This window comes from Cavia porcellus, unplaced genomic scaffold (assembly GCF_034190915.1).
Source record: "Cavia porcellus strain 051 isolate PalLab524CR breed Dunkin Hartley unplaced genomic scaffold, mCavPor4.1 scaffold_22, whole genome shotgun sequence".
Lineage (NCBI taxonomy): Eukaryota > Metazoa > Chordata > Mammalia > Rodentia > Caviidae > Cavia > Cavia porcellus.
In genome coordinates, this window is record NW_026947505.1 from 51,442,700 (window position 1) to 51,462,516 (window position 19,817).

Consider the following 19,817-nt stretch of genomic DNA (forward strand, 5'->3'; position numbering starts at 1 on the left):
TAATATATAATAACATATCAAATGTTATTAACTAAATGTTATCATATTCCAAGTATGAGGTGCTATTATTTTGGTATTCACTAGGCTATCTCAAGGCTTAACATTGAATTATTCTATTAACTAATGCCTATTAACTTATGTATTATGAAGACCACAATTTATCTCAAATCATTATTTTCATGGTCTATATAAACCATTGTGATATTTCTTACAAAATTATTTATTGCATTTAGTCTGTCATGAAACAAATGTCTTACAAACTTTTTTTTAAAACATCAACTTTTTTCTTCAATCCCCAATACCAAAAAAAAAAAAACAACCACCAACTTGTAAAAAAATCATACATCATGCAAAACAAAAATAAAACATGGCAAACATAAAGAAGTACATGGAAAGAATCCAAATTCAAAAACAGCACATCATTACTGTAACATAGTAACTATTAATAGTTTTAAGGATTACTATGCCCTAAAGTAAATATTAAAAAGCTTTTAAAAAAAGCTTAATATGTGAGCTTTATTTTGAAAGTGAAAAATACCACACATAATATTTTTCAATCTCTTCAACTTAATATTTAAATATTTTGCAATGTAAACAGGCATTATTGTACCAAATGATTTTTCATGGCTTTGTAGAATTCCAGTTATACTTAGCATAAATTTACCCAACCAATAATCCAATCACCTTAGCAGGTTTCCTTATAATAAATTATACTATAATAAGTATCTGAGTTTTATACACATTTTTGAAATATTTTATATTTTTTTCTTAAAAACATTACAAAAATGGAATTGAATTTGGTAGTACAAGGATTTTATTTCTTTTATAATGAAGATTGAGTATGTCCTAGGGGGCACTGAGCTACTTCTCTATCCATTTTTAATTTCAATAAATAAATTTATTAAGATAGAGTCTCATAAAATCATTAGATTGCCCAGGCAATGCCTCAATTTCTCATCTATTTTGGGCCTGGTGGCACATGCCTGTAAGTCCAGCACTTGGGAGGCTGAGCTTGATTGCTTTGAGCACAAACTAGGCTACACAGTGAGCTCAAGGCCAGTCTGAACTACACAGTGATCCTGTGTCTCAAAGAAACAAACAACCCAAAAAACCCAAAATGCCTGGGATTATAGGTATGTACCATCACACCCAGGAACATCTTTAAGTACGTTAGTAATGACTACCAAGTGTAGTGTAAGACATCAATTTGGATTTGTACTTGGTTTGCCTTTTTCCTCTAGGTATTGTTATTAGATATAAACATTTTTAAAAAATATTTCCCTGTCTATAGGTAAAAGTATGACTCAACTTTTATTTGATGTAAGACAACATATTTTTAATTGCTCATTGGCTGTTTTCTATGTTTATTTTCTGAACTGAATGAATGTACTGTGCATTTCTCAAATGGATACAGAAACATTAAACAAGAGTAATCTTAAACTCATTAATTAATTGCATTAACTGTCAATATGTTCAGTCCTACTGAACTGACAAAGCAGGACACACAAGTGTATGTGTAGAGTCCACAACAACAATACAAAGGCAAAGTCACAGACATATACAAAATATAGCTCAAATTTTTAAAAGTAGATTATGATTGCCATTTAGTCAATAAATTCATCTAAATGAAATAAAACTTTTTCTATAAGCTTTCATTTCTAATTTGATTAATCAAAACAAGGGTTAACAAAAGCAAAACTGATTAACTGGTCAAAAGTGATTTATTAATTTTTAACTTAAAAAGTAAAGAGAAAACAAATACAAAATGTGCAGCATAGAAAAAGACTTAAAATCATCTCTTGTAATAATAAAGCCTGAAATTCCCAAACTTCTCAATATATACATATATACCTTGTGAGTCCTTCGTATTAAAACAGATGCAAAAAACCGTAACGTTACTCTCAGTTCATCAACAAAGGACTCATCATCTGTTACATCCCTTCAAATGAGGAGAAAAGCAAACATTCATTTAGATATACAGTTTTACCTTCTTAAAATTAAGAAAAAAAATTTTTGTTTCTCATTTATGCTTTTCACATATAAATTATGCATTTCATTGCAGACTAGAACAAATGTATAAACATAAAATAAACATCTTTCATAACTCTAGTACCAAAATGTAAATCATTAAGTAAGTTCTAGCATATATTAGCTTACAAAGCTATGTTTGTCTTGTTACAACAACTAAGTTCATTTTCTAAACATCATCAAAGAAATTTCAAAGAAAACAATAATTCTGGAGAAACAATATAATACAAAATTTTTAAAGTTAGCTCAAAATATTTGAAAATAATAATGTAATTCTAAAAGTAAATATGTATGTAGATGTGTATAGGTGTGGGTGTATGCACGCTCTACTTGAAAAAGAAAATAAAACAAACAATTTTAAATCAAAATTTTTACAAACTTCATTTGAGGAGGTACTTTTCATTTTCTTCAAAAATTAGCCCATTTTTCTAATCAAGGTCAAGAAAAAAACACTGTGTAGTGACAACATCCTGAATATGAAGATAGGGCTAACCATTAAGTCTCTTGTCAGAATAAAAAAAGACAACTGTATCAGATATGCTTCCCACCTATAATCTCAAGAAAGCACACTGCATTAATAACTAGATCAAAGAGAAAATATTTAACTCCCAGAAATATTACCCCATTTTACATCTAAATAGTTCGAATTCAACAGTAAGGTGAAATACAGGTATCTTTGGAAAAGAATTTATTTTACAAAAGAATTCATCATTAACTTGGTTTAAATGACAAATGCAGGACACTTTTACTTATTTTGGAAAAAATATTAATTTTCCAGACAATATATTAAAATTACCTATTTCTTTGAGACAGCATCTATTCCAGGTTAGTCCTGAACTCATTCCATAGCTCAGGCTAATCTCAAACTCATGGTGATCCTCCTGCCTCACCCTGCCAAGTGCTGGTTATTACAGGCACATAGCACTAAACCCAACTTAAGTTATTTTTCAATTTAATGAAACATCCAAGTACAGATATTCCCCTCAAAAGGACAATTATTTCAAATGTGAAAACTGCATGAAATTATTAAACCAGTACATTTATGAATGATAAATTCTTCAAGTCACCAGATATGATGGTACATGCCTTTATCCCAGCACTCTGGGAAACTGAGGCAGGAGATTCAAACTCAGCCTGAGCAATTTAGTAACTCAGCAACACCCTGTCTTTAAAAAAAAAAAAAAAAGACCCCCAGGGGATGCAGTTCAGTGCAAAGATCCTGAATTCAATCTCAGTACCACAGGGAAAAAACTTAAGTCACTCTTCTTTCAAGCGGTAGCCTAGATGTCTTCTCTTTACTCTCACTAACTTACTGGTTAACTGCCTACATCAGTGATTTTCATTGGAGCAATTATGCCTTCTGGTAATACTTGGTAATCTGTGAAGACATTTTCTGGTAGTCAGAACAGGGGTGAGAAGAAGGAAGGAAGGTATACTTCTACCATAAAATTAGAAAGGCCAGGAGTGTTGTTTGGTTTGATGTCCTATAATGCACAAAACAGGCCTAAAATGTTGACAAATCCTGACTTCCTCTGGAAATACATCATCAGTACACTGTTAGTATTAACTGTATTAAAGAAGAAGATCTTAGAGAAAGAACATACCTGTACCATGGATAAACAAAGTTTTCCAACACTAGTTCAAGAACCTGAATAAAAATAAGTTTTAAAGAAAAATCAGTTCTGGAAAAACAAACTGTACTACTTAGTAATATACAGTATTACCTAAAAAAAAACTCCAATTTTATTATTCCAAATATCGACAGTAATTAGGCTGGGAATTTAGCTCAGCAGCATAAGTACCTGCCTTGCAAGCACACAGTCATGAGTTCAATCCCCGGTACCAAAAAAAAAAAAAAAATACTGACAGTATCATACTTTTTCCATAAAAAAATGTATATTCCAACTTCACATAGTTTTGAAGATCAAAAATCATATGAGAAAATATCTAGAAAAACATAAAACTCCACAAAAAAGGAACAATTTCTATTAGAATGACACATTCCTATTTCTAAATATTCCCATAATCAGATAAAAACACTTAAATTATTTCTGATTCTCAAGCTTTAATGAAGCAAAAAAGTTGGATAGAAAAACAAAATAAAAGGGCTTTTTCTGCATTCTTAACTTTCTCAAGTCAGTATTCTCAGAAAAAAAAATGAAGAAACATACTTCTATAAGGAGTAAAAATTAGATATCAATTGGTCAGCTTTGAAGGAGGCAATTGGAAGAAAACATAGGCTTTTAGGGTACCAAGAATGTTCTGTTTCTTGACTGGCAAGCTAATTACAGTTATGTTCACTCTACGGAAATTTTAGCCATATACTTAGAATAAGTATATAGGTTAAACATGAAAAAGTAACAACAAAACAATCCTATGTGTTAAATCCTATGTGTTAAATCTTCTGTTTTTTGGCTGTGGGTATAGAACATTTTGTAATTTTAGTAAGAAATTGCCCAGTAACTTAAAAAAGGAATAGGGATGGGCATGGTGGTGCATATCTATAATTTCAGCACTCTGGAGGTTAAGGCAGGAAGATCAATACAAGTTAGAGGTCAGTTTGGGCTGCACAGTGAGTTCCAGACCAGCCTAAACTATAATAATGCAGCTTTGTCTCAAAAAAAAGAAATATGAAGAGAAAGAAACATATCTTACCAATATGTTTGTCAAACTTTATATATCTTACCTGGCAGCAGTGACAAAAATTCTGGGTTCCCTAAATATAACTGTTAAGAAAGTAATAATTTGGATTTTTAATCCAAAAAGTAAGCATTAATTTGATTTCTGGGGAAAAGAAAATACATATAGACAGAAACAACTTCCTTTATATCTTGCATCCAATCACAAAGTCACGGTAATTTTACTGCTAAGCTGCCCTCTTCTATAGCACCACTGTTCATGTCCTTATCTCACCACTTATACTGCAGCAGTACCCACAAACTAACCTCCCTACTTCCAAATATGCTCTCCTCCAACCTTCAAAAGAGGTGGCAAAGTGGTCTAAAAATATTTGACCACAGCATTCCCTTGCATGAAACACTCACTATACCAAATCTCAATACATAAAAGAATATAAAACTACACTGATTTTGAAGGAGAGAACTCGCCATGTCAGAAGTACGACCATTTCCTTTCTTTTCACCCTCCACTATGTTAGTTACATCTGAAGCCTTATTAACAGAAAATCACTGGCTTCCATCATGGATATCAACACTCCATCAGTATAGCTACATAAAATCTTCTGATTTCTAAAGAGCTGTATAATGCTCAACTATTTCAAAGAAAGAGACATTAAGATAGCTACTGTTAATATCTGGTAGTCTTGTGGTGAAGTACTGTGTTGCTTACATAGTTCTGATCTGCTTTGTTCTGTCCTCGTTTGTCTTATTCTCTTTAAAATAAAGTAAAATTTAAAAAATAAAGAGCTATATAAAATACGGTTAAGAACTAAGCCAGAGGCCAGTCACAATGGTACATGCCTGCAAAATCAGGTACTATGGAGCCAGAGAATACAGAATTCCAAGTTCAAAAAAAGCCTAGGCAACTTAGTGAGACCCTTAGTGAGTTTCAAATTTTTAAAAAGGGTTGAGGATATAGCTCAATGGTAGTGTTTGCCTTGCACTGGCCAGGCAGACACTTGTTCTATTGAACTATATCCTTAGTCATACCTGAGTGTTTGACTGGGTTCTATTATCAACCATATAAGAAATCTGAAACATTAAAATTCTCTTAGTTTCAGTTTATCTTTGGTAATGTCATCAATAATAGCAACCACTTCACAGATTAGGTATAGCTAACATGAAATAATGCATGTGCTCAGCAAAGTACCAAATACACATTAAGTATATTAACACATGATCACTATTGAAACATTATTTCCTTCTTGTCCACATCCTCACTCACATTTTTGCCCTCCAGCTTAATGAATAGTTTCTTTCCTCTCCAGAGCTCTACTCCCTTGAAAACCTATTTCTCAGTCTCACAGTAGCAAATGCAGTCACTGGTTTCTGATACGTATGTATACTACACACAGAACATCTCAGTTTGGACTAGCACATTTCAATTTTTACTAACAGTCACATGTGTCCAGACCGTATGTCTACCATAATAGGCAGCATTATCTCTCTCTCTCTCTTTTTTTTTTTTTTTTTTTTTTTTGTCTTTTGAGACAGGCTCTCGCTGTGCAGTTCAGACTGGTCTTGAGCTCACTTTGTAGCCCAGGCTGGTCTCGAACTCACAACAATCCTCCTGCCTCAGCTTCCTGAGTGCTGGGATTACAAGCGTGAGCCACTATGCCCGGCTATTGGCAGCATTATCTTAAATTGGCAAAAGAAGATGAAAAGGACTTTGGAAATCTAATGAAAAGAAAAAGTGCCAAGCATTAGTGGCATTATAAATAAGGATAAAGGACAATTAAGCAGGATTCAGGTGTCAAACACTATCCTTCAACTACTTAGCATTCAGTTTAATTCAACACATATCCATCAGCTACCAATGATGTATGTGATCCTGAACTTGGTGCTAGGAACAAATGAGACCTCCATTCCCCACTCCGGAAAAGTTTGGTTCCTCAATTCACTAAAAAGAAAAGTCTCTGGGACAAATAACTAAAATATGCATGTTACCAAAAAATAAATATACAAAATATGACAACAGCAAAGATTCAGAATGGGGAAATGATCCATTTCAATCATTATGCAAAAATAGTGAAAATTATCCCATTCCTTGTTCTACTTTATGTTAGCAACAAAACTGGGTTCATAATTCAGTAAGATACATATTTATTCCCTGCAGTTCAATGCCTCTTTGGGAATTTTTAAAATGGCTATTTCTTCTTGCCTCCAATAAAGACATCTATATAGTATTTATAGAAGGTAACACTAATCAGTTAAGAAAGTTTATTTAAATCTAGGGTCCAGCTGGGAATATAGCTCAGTGGCATAAGTGCCTGTGTGGCAAGCACAAGATCCTGAGTTGGATTGTTGGTACCAAAAAAAAAAAATCTGGATTCCAAGTATAATCAGTAATAACTTACCATTTTTTTTTTTTTTTTTTTTGTCTTTTTCATTTTTATCGGTACCAGGGATCGAACTCACGACCGCCTGCTTGCAAGGCAGGTACTTATGCCGCTGAGCTAAATTCCCAGCCCAATAACTTACCATTTAAGCTACTTATTTTGTGAAAATCAACTAGCTAGTTCAGAACTTTTTAGGTGGTACTGGAATATTCTATAATTAAATTTTTTAAATAAAACTATCTAGAAAAATTTTTCATATGTATTTAAAGTTTTCTGTTTGTGTATACAGTCAAATGACATATCCATCACAATGCACCACATATACACCAGTGGTCCCCTAAGATTATAAAGGACCTAAAAAAATTCCTATCATCTTTTGAGAACACAGCTGCAATTGTACAGTGCATTGTTCACAGGTGTGTTGTGATGCTTGTATAAACAAACTTACTATTCTGCCAGTTATAAAAAAGTATGGCACATACAAGGATGCACACTATATAATACTTGATACTAATGTATTTACTGTACTTTTTGTTATTTTGGATAAATACTGAAATATTCTACTTATCCCCCAAAATACACTTTCTACCAAAGTTTGCCCTATTAAGCTAGCAGCAGCCTCATAGACCTCATGTTTACCACATTCCTTGATTATATCGGACTGAACTATTCCATATAGTTTTGTACAAGTAATTCTGTGATGTTCTCACAACAATGCAATTTCCTATCAATGTACTTTTCAGAAGACATCCCCATAATTCAATAACACAAGACTGTATCTGGCAATAGTAATTAAATTAGTCACCTCTGAGAGAGATGCATCAACCTTGGAAGAAATTTTCAGGTCTAGCCATGGCTGGTAGTTTTCAAGAAGTAAAGATGGCCTTAAAAATACACACATACATAATTAAGTAACTTGTAATACAAAATATAATTACAAAGATCAATGAATAAGAAATGTTTAACTTACCTATGTCGTTTACATTTCACTTTACCACAAACAGCACAGCTATGACCCTGAGGAAATAGTTCTTGAAGTCCCAACTGCTAAAAAAGGAGAAAGAGATCTGTCATAGGTTACATGTTATCCTTGCTACAGACAATCCACTTTTCACAAGGTTTTCACTTAAACAGAAATTCCAAGGACATTTTTTTGTTCTACTCTAACAGCAAGATCATTCTTTGTAAAAAATAATACTTGCTAAGCTACAAGGTTAAAGGAGAAAAAACTCTTGATGAAATGCCTTACACTAAGCCAAATTTTCAAGTTCAAAAGTCATGTTACATGTTATGAGCATTTATAAACTGAATGAGATACTCTACTACAAACACAGTAAGAAAAAATGATTTTTTACTTCTCCACAACTTTGAGTAACATGAGGGAGAAGACATACGATGAACAGCACAATTCCTGACCAAATATGGGGCACATTTTCAGCCATCTATCTTGTGAATAGAAATATTAACAAGCCTGAGACAAGAGACTGGGTCAACTTAGTCAAGTTAAATTTCACGGCATTCCACTTGGTGAGCCTAGAACACTTGCCTAGGATGACTGAGGCCCTAGGTTCAATCCTTAGCAGAAAAAAAGAAAAGGACAGATCATACTAAATCCTGATTTATAGAACAAAGCTTTACCTTAGATAATTCCATATACTAGTACCTTTATTAAATTTCAGAAATACAAGTTATTTTAGTTATCTTCATTGCCTAATTATTTGTTTCTATGGTACACAGAAACATCTAACAAATTAACAGTGTAGGTGAAGGACAGACTGCTTGCCTTACCTGTACAAGTCCCTAGGTTCAGTCCCTAGCACCACAAAAAAAGGAAGACAACAAATTAAAAGGGTTAAATTATTTAACCCAAGATCTCTGCCCTGAATTAAATCCCCAGATCATTTTTTTATTGTGATACAGAGTCTCTCTGAGCCTCTGAATTGCACAGTTGAACTTAAAAGTTGGGATCATCCTCACAGTGCTAAGATTATGGGTATGCGATACTGTGCCTGCCAAGAACCTGCATTTTTAAAAGATTCCACAGGAGATTCTACTTTAAAACCAGCCTTCAGCATCTGTTTTATCTTATTATCCTAATAGTGAATATACAGTCAAAGGACCCTCTATGATAGATTCCCAAGCCCCTGATAAGTTTGTATTTTCATTTTATGGTTCCTTCTACAACCACAGTCCTGAAAAATATGGCAGGAAGCCAGATGTGATGGTATACATAGTCACACAAATAAATTTCATTATGAAAATTTCCTGAGGGACTTTGTATATTCTATTGGTAAATAATAGTAAAAGATTTTTAGAAATCATTGCTTTAATATGCTTTCAATAATAAATATTATAAAGCACAGGGTCACACATACTAACTTAAAAATAAAAATACAATTTTACCTTGGGTTTGTATTTTATTGTGAAGAAAATATTTGGCAAGAGAGAATCAGGTCCTAATGAGCAGTAGAATGTGACAACTCCAGCAACAAATGACCAGAATATCATCAAAATATGAAGATACCTTAGAAATAAATGAAAAAATCAGAACCAAAGAAAATCCTGTTATTCCTTTTTTATTTAGTAAGTATTCAATAAGCACCTACCAGTCAGATGCAATTTTTCCAGTCATGATTAATTTCGTTTTTATTAATAAGAACCATGAAATACGTCATCAAATAAGTAATTTCATTTAAAGCACAAATCCTCAATATTTTATAATTTAGTACCTATGTAGTCATTTTTTCTTTTTTTTTTGGTACCGGGACCTTGTATTTGCCAGGCAGGTGCTGTGCCCATTGAGCTATATCCCCAGCCCTATGTAGTCATTTTTAACTAATCAAATACTACCACATTCTTCAAAAATACTTTTAATGATACGCATTATGCTCACACTCCACCAAAATCCTGATTATCATCAGAAATAAGTACCAACTTTATGCTAGACAACACTAAGCTCAGAAGATATCATAGAAAATATCACTGCCTTTGTTTCTATTTGCATATGAAACACTGTCTTGTAGTAGTAACAGATAAATGAGCACACAGGCAATGCAATCAGGTGTTTGGTATGACAGAAAAAGTATATACTTGTGCCATACCACAGGCTAACCGCTCAACCCCAATTTGAACAGCCTTTTTCAGAGAAAGCAACATGTATAGAAAAATTCAAAAGTGAGTAGGATAAACCAAGAAAGGAGATGGTAGAGGGAGGGATGAATGGGGAAGAAGCTGGGCATTTGAAACTTGAGAAAACTAAATGGGTTGAAATCTGGGCATAGTTCCAAGGGCAAATGTGCCTGGAAAGAAATCTAAAGTAATCAGGCAGCTGAGAGCATACTGTATTATACAGTAGGTCATGTTAAAGTGTCTCATTTGAGGCCTTCCTCATATTATACAGGTTTAAGACCCATGAATTTCAGCTGCCAATTTTTAGCACCATTTCCCCCACAACTTGAATCAAATTCCAAAAACGGGCATATGTTTATTAACTGTGAGATATTTTATGACATTGAACAAAACATCAAAGTCAATACAAACTTAAGAGTACAGCAATTCACCCAAACCTTTTAGAGACAGAGTGAGATCAAGGCTACTATAAAGTACACAGCAAGACTGTCTCTAAAAACAAACAAAGAACACCTTCCAGTTTTCCTTTCTGCCAAATCTAATGGGTTTCTGCCATCTACTATCAATAGCTCTGAATAATATCAAAGAAGGAGTTTTAGGAAGACTTTAATACAGAAAGTGACGATATGAAATTCAGATCATTTGCTATACTATGCTTCAAAACCATGCAGACTAATTTTAAAGCTGTTGCAGTAATCTAGGAGAATTAAGAATGACCTATACTAGGAAAGAAGCTGAGATAAAACAGTGTTTCTCTTGAGCGACATCTGAGAAAAAAATGTTCAGAGGACCAAAACCTGGGTATGGTGGTACAGGCCTGTGTATCCTGGACAATACAGGGAGCTCAAGGCCAGTCTGAACTACATAGTAAAGACTTATTTCAATAAATAAATACATAAAGCAGGGACTAGTTGATTGGATGTAGGCAGAAAGGAGGGGTTAAAAACAAACCCTAGATTTCAATTATCCATTTAAGACATGCCACAGAAAACACTCCATAAGCAACTGAATGTTAGATAGTCTGAATCTTCCGGAAGAAACACAGGCTAAAGATAAAAGATTGAGAATTATCAGTATGAAGATCATGGAAGTCACAGAAATAAAAGACATTTTCGAGAAGAATCATAGCCAACAAAGAAAGACACTGGGGCCTTCTGTATGTGCCTGTATGGAAGAAACAAAAAATACAAAAGGAAGCAACAAGAAAAAGCCCCCAGTCCCCAATCCTGAGAACATTGATCCAGGAAAGGTAAATACAAAGAAGACTGAGGACAGCAAACATGCAACAGCAGACACACCACCAGTGGACATAAAGAGATATCTTCAGGACCTCATAGATGAGTTCAAAAGTGAAATATTTAATCGAGTAAAGCAAGACATAAATAGATTAATAAAACAAATGCTACCCACCTCTCAAGAAGACACAGATGAAAGAATGGAGGAGCAGGGGCTGGGGGTTTAGCTCAGCAGCATAAGTGCCTGCCTTTCTTGCAAGCAGGCAGTCATGAGTTCGATCCCTGGTACTGATAAAAAGGAAAAAGACAAAAAAAAAAAAGAATGGAGGAGCACAAAAAAAAGGAGGGAATTGTTTAATGAAGAATATAAAGAAAATGTAGAATACATGAAGCAGATTCAAAGAGATTACCAGGAAATTAAAAACTCCATTGAAAGTTGGCAAAACTGCGTGAAAGAAACTAAGGATAGATTATCCAAACTGGAGGGCAGGTTTGCAATGAGGGATTAGGAAAGGAAAAACTTCTTAAAAATAGCAAGGAAAGGGGCTGGGGATTTAGCTCAGCGGCCTAAGCGCCTGCCTTGCAAGCAGGTAATCGTGAGTTCGATCCCTGGTACCGATAAAAACGAAAAAGACAAAAAAAAAAAAAAAAAAAACAATAGCAAGGAAACAAGCAGTAACAATACAAAGGCTATAAGACAACAAGAGGATCAGTAACTTGAGAAAAAGAATGTGAGTGAAGAAGCAGGGGTATAAACAAAGGAACTACAAAGGCTATTCACAGAAATAATTAAGGAAAACTTCCCAACTGTAGGTAAAGGAAATGATACTCAGATGCATGAGGCATACAGAATTCCAACCACCTACAACCAAAACAGAGCCACACCCAGGCATATAATAATCAAGATCCCAGAAATTCAATGTAACAGATTAAAAGCTGTTAGAGACAAGAAACAGATCACCTATAAAGGAAGGCCCATGAGAATTACAGCAGACTTCTCGACACACACCACCATCAAGTCAAGAAGAGCCTGAAGCAAAATATTCCAAGCCCTGAAAGAAAATAACCTCCAGCCCAGATTGATATACCCTGAAAAACTGTCTCTAGAAATTAATGGAGAAACAAGACGCTTCCAAGAAAAAGAGGAACTGGGGAAAATCGCGACCACCAATCCAACCCTACAGAGAATACTGCAGGACATTCTAGAGAGAGAAAAGTACCAGGATTCCAGGAACAGTGGCAGAGAGGCCTCAATGAATGGAGCAAAAAGTAGAATGAAGAAGACAAGCTGACAACTAATGACAGAAAAAGAACACAACAGAAATGAGGCAGAGAAGGTTGGTTATAATCTCTAATATAGATGGCATTGATACACTTAATTTAAAAAAAAAGAATCACAGGTAGAGTAGATCAGGAGATAGGGTCCACCGATATGCTTTTTATAGGAAATATAATTAACCTGAAAAAGGGTTTATGGACCAAAAATCAAATATGAGAGAACAATGCTCTATGTGGCAGGAAACCAGAGAGTAATAGGACAACTAGACCAGTATTTGTGGACAGGTTGGAAAGACAGGCTTTAAGGGGCAAGGGAATACAACTAGAGATCAAGTTCAGGAAGGAGAAGGTTCAGAACCACTTAGGTAAATAGCAGGTTGCCCCCGCCCAATTTAAAACCGAGGGAGTTGGTGAGACCCCAAAATGCACAGTGCACCCGGGGAAATGGAAGGGGAGGAATAGTCTTAAAAAAGATGACAGATGATATTGTTAATAGTATATCAAGAATTAAAACGCGTATTACTTGCACCGCTCTGCTTAGATAGATTTTATTCTGTCCCAGTTTGTCTACTTGCATTAGAGTTGAGGGCACAGACAGCTATCCCAAAAACATCAGGATACAGCTCAGTAATCATCTTTAATTTCCTATTAACTTAATACAGAGCCTTGTATAACTTATACTGTTTTATTATGACTGATCTTAGTTAAATCTGGTTTGTTTGACTGCTGTTTGATATCGACAGATTTTATTCAAAACTGATATGATTGATAGAATCAAATCTGAGAGTGTAGGCAACTACACTGAAGATGACAAGATTCACTATGATACCCATTTTGGTTTGATTACTACCTGTTTTTGACACTATTTACAAAGTTGTGTTTTTATTAATACTGTTATGTACTGATATATTCAATTATATTATATCTGATAGTATAGACAATTCTATTGAAGATAACAAGAAACAACACAGTAACCATGGTAGAACTCTTTGTACAGCGATTTTATATCTTTTTCATTTCATGTGTTTATAGGAATATGTTTTGTTTTGTCTTGCTTTGTTTGTTTCTCCCTCTAATGCAGAAAAGATAGAAATACATGTTAAGACTCATGCATGCGTAGAACCTATAAACAGTTTATGAGAACTGATCTTATGACACAGGATGAAATGAACAAATACTACAGAAGAAAAAGAGAAAAAGTGACACTACAGTACCCAGTGCTGATCCTGGAATGTCATGATATGAAACCCAGCAATAATATTATTCTTTGTTCAGAGTGATTTTAGCCTGCCTCGGTTTGTTTAATCTCAACATAAATGAAGATATGGATAACTGCATGTATGTTTAAGTGTATAGGATTGATAACCATATTACTAAGTTTTTGTTGTATAGTTGAACAGAACTGTTTGCAGTCTCGCTGTGTGAATTCCCACTTTATGTGTTTCAGTTTTGTATCCTGAATAACTATTTGTAAGAGGACAATATGTAAACATCAACTAGTGATTTCTTACTGTTTATTTTTTCTTTGAAAGTATGTATTATTATTTCTCCCTGTTTTCTGTTTTGTTTAGTCTCTCTTTAAATAAAATTTTTAAAAAAAGGAATTAAAAACATTTTCAAGAAGAAATAGAAGAGTTTAAAAAAGAAGAAAAAGAATAAGCATAAGACATTTAAGAACGAAGCAGAGGGAAACTACAAAGGAATCTAATAATTAGAAGAGTTAGGAGGTAAACCAAGATTCAAGTCATAAAAAGTCAAAATTTTAAAAACTCAAGAGAAACGACTCAAGCAACCAAATATTTGTAATAAAGTAAACAACACTGAAAAGTATCATTTAACTTTATAATAAGGGGATAAAAGAATAAGATTGTTCTGGCAGAACAGCAAAAAACTGTAACGGATTGAAATAATGAGTAGAATCAATAAATGTGGGTAATTCTTTTTATTTTTCAGATGGGGTTTCACTATGTATTCCAGACAGGCTTTGAACTCACTATGTGGCCCAGGCTGGCCTTGAACTGATGGCAATCTTCCTGTCTCAGCCACCTAAGCGGTAGAATTACAGGCCTGTGCCACCTAGCCTAGCAGACAATTCTCTTAAAGTTTAAAGAAAAAAAAAAAAAAAAGCTAAGCTGCAACAAGAGAAAAGTTTTAGGTGAAAATCTGATCATATGTCTGTGTGTGGGGGGGGGTGTATGCTTCTTTTTTTTTCTTTGAGACAGTTTCACTAGGTCGTTCAGGCTAGCCTTGAATTAAGTAGCTAAAGCTAACTCAAGATCCTCCTACCTCAGGCTCAAAGTGCTGGGATTACAGGTGCATACCATCATGTTTCATATTTAAATACTGATAAGAGAAAAGGAGAAAAAACAGAAAATGTAAACAAGTAGAAGGAAATAGAAGTGATAACTGAATAATGTCCTAAAGAAAACAGGAAGAGTTGGGATTCAAAATCTAAGTGGAATTAATAGTAATAAAAGATAAATGTCTCTTTCCTGACAACACAGAAAAATAGATCAGAATGCAGTTATACCAACAGATGTGGGAACAAATCTCTTATGAAAACAAGAGATGTTCAGAGTGAAAGGCAAAGACAGCACAATCCCAGGGTCTACCGGAGTTAGGAAAGCTCTGAAACAGCGGCTGCAGAGAAACGGGCAATACCCAAGCCGAAGAATAAATTCTCAGTTGTGGTATTTTCTCCAGCAGCACTCATTTTTCCTAAACGGCATAACTGATTCAATTCTGGATATTCTTAGATAAGTAGCTGGATAAAAGTTAAGGATACTTGGGGGCTGGGGATTTAGCTCAGCGGCATAAGCGCCTGCCTTGCAAGCAGGCAGTCGTGAGTTCGATCCCTGGTACTGATAAAAAGGAAAAAGACAAAAAAAAAGTTAAGGACGCCACAGAATAAATAAAACAGTCAACCATGAAATCTAAAGTTACTATGACTCCAAATTTTGTATGAGAACAAGTGACAACCAAAGAAGAACAGATAGGAAGAAGCAGAAGAGTCAGGAGGAAATTGAGATGTCAAGAAGCAACTTAGCAGAGAGACCATATCTCAAAATAAAAAATATTTTTAGCTCAAAGTAAAGGCCTTGGGTTCAATCACCAGTATTGTCAATAGATAAATAAATGCAGATACAATGTGATTCAGAGAAGTGGATGGGTACTAGTCAGCAAGTAAAATATTTGATTCTTAAATTTTTTTTTTTTTGTCTTTTTCCTTTTTATCGGTACCAGGGATTGAACTCATGACTGCCTGCTTGCAAGGCAGGCGCTTATGCCGCTGAGCTAAACCCCCAGCCCCAATATTTGATTCTTAAGACTTCAAAAGTAAAACATTTCATAGCAATAATAAGAGATTATAATAATACAAGTGAGAGGCTGAAAAGGAATCACCTCGAAATAGACTAAATTATCTGATGAGTTGTTCCCAACAAACACTGAGACCATCTAGAATGATGGCAGAATCTGAAGGAGGACAGCCAGCCACTGTGGTAAATGCCTATAATCTCAGTAGGAGGACTACAAGTTCAAGCCTGGGCAACTCAGTGATTTAGTGAGACCCTCTCCCAAAATAAAATATAAAAGGGGCTTGGGGTGTGGCTCAGTTGAAAGGCCCCAGATCAAGTTCACAGTATGGGGGGGGGGGGTGTTATAGGTATGACTGTCCGAGAAATCACTATTAGTGAGAGAAACAGAAATGGTATATGTTTCAATAGAATAAGAGACTTCTTCTTCCTTAGTATCAGAATCCCATTACCAATTACCTAAGTGAACAAAATATATGCAACAACCATTTCCAGGTAATGGGTGACAAGAGGTGCAGCGCTGCAATCTGTGAGAAAAGGGAAGCCCACAGGTAAATTCCACATCCATTTTGGATTTATCTAACCAGATTGTAAACCTGTGAGGACTTGAGAATTCAGAATTGGGGAATGCAGTTCCAAACAGTAAGAGGAGGAGAAGACAAATGGAAAGGTGGTCATATCTTATACCCAAGGTAAGAACACAAGACAAAAGCCCTGTCACTCAGCCACATTAAACTACCTGCTGACCAGGCTCTCAGAATAATTCTATACTTGAGAAACACTTATTGTCACCTATTACTGAAAATGCTCTCAGCACTTAAAACACAAACATTGCCACCCAACCCTAAAACCTGCCACAGCTGCAGAATGCCTCTTTAGACTTTATGACTCGGTGTCAGTCAGGGTAGAGTGCCAATTTGACTGGCTTTGGGTCTACCTTGGGATTAGTGGGACACACATCTAGGTGTCTGGATAGGTCAAAGGCAAGGTTTTGGGATCTACGTCTGTCCCTTCCCCTTCCTCCCTGACACTCTTTTGCTCTGCTTCCTGGCCATGATGTCTCAAACCTTGGAGCCAGCCATCACCAGTGAGATCATGAATCAAATTAAAACTCTCCTTCAAACTATTGAGTGTTGTCTTTCCTGCATTTTATCTCTGATTAGAAAACTAACACGACTCCTTTCTGTCTGTTTGTTGGTCTTTTTCTTTCTTTTTGCCACCATGCCCAAATGTAAAAATTTTTTAGCCTTGGCCTCTGGCCACTTGATGTCAGTTATGGGGGTGGATTATTACTCACTTTGTAGCCCAAGCTGATCTCAAACCCCTAGCTATTCTCCTGCCTTAGCCTCCCGAGCACTGGGACTACAGGCATGCACCACAGCACCCAGTTCACAATGACTTTAACTAGGCTCTAATTTACCTTTCTATGCTTGTTTCTTCCACTTTTTTTCCTCCTTTTTGGCAGTACTAAGGATTGAACATTCCAGGCAAGCTACATCCCTAGCCATTCTTACTTCTTTATGAAAACCTTCATTCTAACCAATGGACACTGACATCCAAACTTAAAAAAATTAGTCTTATGTCAGGTTAGAGGACAGGAATTTTCCATACAAGGAATTATGAAATTCATATTCACATTCATTTCTCCAAAATCATTTGAGCAATATATACAATCCAGAATTCAAAATGTTTAAGATTCTTGAACAATTACACGGTACATATTTTATATACAATTTAACATATGCAATAAGGTCTTACACAGTGCCCACATCAGATATTAGTATACCTGTAGCAAATCATGTGATCAATAAACAAATGACAAATACTGTAAATAATATTCTCTTATCCATTCAGATCAGCTTCTGTTATCAAATGCAATCTGGTTCCAAACTCAGGGGTAAAACAACTTCATACTTTCTTGCATTTAGAACTGCAGATTAAGAATTATAGAGCCAGGTACAGTGGTGCAGACCCATACTTCCAGCTAACAGGTGGCTGGAGCACCAGTGTTAAATTCTAAGTGCAATGTATGGGGCCAACAACTAAAACGAGCTACACTTAAAGGATTGTTTAAAATGAAAATTAATGTGTTAGACATTAGTGTAGAAACTTATAGTTTTAAAGGCAATTAGTTTGTGGCTCCAAATCAGGTGATTTTGCTCCCACCCCACGACATCCGGCAATGTATGAAGACACTTTTTTATTGTCAAAACCTCAGACCCTTAATAATCCACCCCCATAACTGACATCAAGTGGCCAGAGGCCAAGGCTAAAACATTTTTACATTTGGGCATAGTGGCACAGGCATCTAATCCCACCACTTGACAGACTGAGGCAAAAGGACTACCTTGAGTTCAAGGCTTGTCTGGGATAAACAACGAGATCCTGTCTCAAAAAACCAAAAACCAAAAGAAGAAAGGATCAACTATTGTTCAAACTGAGAATAACAAGAAAGCAAAACCCCAGTTAAGAACCAAGCCCTGGCTAGGGATATAGCTCAGCTGTACAAGTGCCTGGTAAGGTCCTGAGTTCAATTCTGGGTACAAAAAAGAAAGAAAGAAAGAAAGAAAGGAAGAAAGAAAGAAAGAAAGAAATCCAACTTCAGCATAGACACAGAAAACGGCTAGGGTGAAATTACCAGATTCCTTTAGCATTCTCCCCTGCTATTGCTACCTTTGGGGGTCGATCATCTCAAGATAAAGAGTAAAAAAACTCCTAAGACACCACAGAAAACAGCACGGGAAAATTCTCTGCAGACTGCAAGGTTACCATCTTTTGAAATGCCAAAATGAAGCAAATCTACAACTTTTTTCAGGGGCAAAAATTCTCCGATCTCAAAACGTCAATTTTAACTTTTCACAGTATTTCAGTGTTTTTCTTTTTTGTCCTCAGTTCCTTTAAGGATACTGAGACGGGCATTAATTTGCTTTCTCACTTCAAGAAATCCTTATGACCGTTTTCCAAAACCAACAACTGCAGGAAAAGCCTTGGGCCTCCGTGCGGGCTGCGGCGAAGGCTTAGGCCCAAAACTGGGGCTGCGACTGAACCTTGCACCCTCCTCGGTCAGCTGACGGGACCGCCCCTGCATCGCGGCAGACAAGCCGGACTCAGGCTGATTCGAAGGCTTCCGGGTAGAAAAACCACCACCGAGGAGGGCCACAAGTGAAAAAGCGTGAAAAGCAGGTAAGTACCAGAGAATGTGACAGCCACCTCAGGCCCCCGCAGCCCGCCTTCCGGCTGCCCAGGCGGCTCCACCAGAGGCGCTCCCGCCCGCGGCCTGCAGCTGCCCAGCCTGCGCCCTTGGCCTGGGAAGCCGCCCACGGCGTCCCGCACTGCAGGTGGTACCTGTTAAGGATCAGAGAAGCAGCGCTAAGGCAGAGCAGCAGGAAGCAGAAGAGCGGGTACTGACGGCAGATCTCACGTCCTACGTCCAGCCGCAGCCGCTGCTTCAGTTTCTCCCCCATCGTTCGCACCCACGACACCATTTCTGTCCGTGAAACTGAGGCGGCACCACCTGCTGAAGCTGAGGTAAAGGTGACCCGGGTCAACCTTTCCTGTTCCTGGCCCGCCGCCGTACGGCGGACCCACATAGCCGCCCAGCGGCGGACCGGCCCCGCCAGCCGCAGTCGTTCTAGGCCCCGCCCCTACCTCCGCGCATGCGCGGCCGCCGCACCTCGAGCTACCGGGGAAGACCACACGACGCACCGGAGGTCACCACCTCGCGCGGCGTCTCCCGCGTCCTGCAGCCCCGCCCTCCCGTTCAGAGCCGCGAGGGACTTTCGTGAAGGACCGGACTCCAGGAGGCCCAGCCTGTGC

The 19,817-nt window shown here is 36.5% G+C and overlaps 1 protein-coding gene across 9 annotated transcripts in view; it reads right to left on the reverse strand.

Moving 5' to 3' along the window:
* Positions 1 to 19,789, reverse strand: part of Snx14 (sorting nexin 14) — an 82,176-nt gene extending 62,387 nt beyond the window's left edge. For 4 of the 9 annotated variants that reach the window (XM_013157884.3, XM_023567232.2, XM_003474891.5 and 1 more), the window contains exons 1-6: positions 19,347 to 19,591; positions 9,449 to 9,569; positions 8,016 to 8,092; positions 7,851 to 7,929; positions 3,633 to 3,676; positions 1,852 to 1,939 (exon numbers count right to left, since the gene is read on the reverse strand). In XM_013157884.3, coding sequence (XP_013013338.1) covers positions 1,852 to 1,939; positions 3,633 to 3,676; positions 7,851 to 7,929; positions 8,016 to 8,092; positions 9,449 to 9,569; positions 19,347 to 19,591 — 654 coding nt within the window. Of the gene's footprint in view, positions 1 to 1,851; positions 1,940 to 3,632; positions 3,677 to 7,850; positions 7,930 to 8,015; positions 8,093 to 9,448; positions 9,570 to 19,346; positions 19,592 to 19,649 lie in introns of those variants that run through there. The other 5 variants (XM_023567233.2, XM_013157883.3, XM_063233177.1 and 2 more) reach the window with 4 other exon arrangements.
* Positions 19,790 to 19,817: the final 28 nt, after the last annotated feature.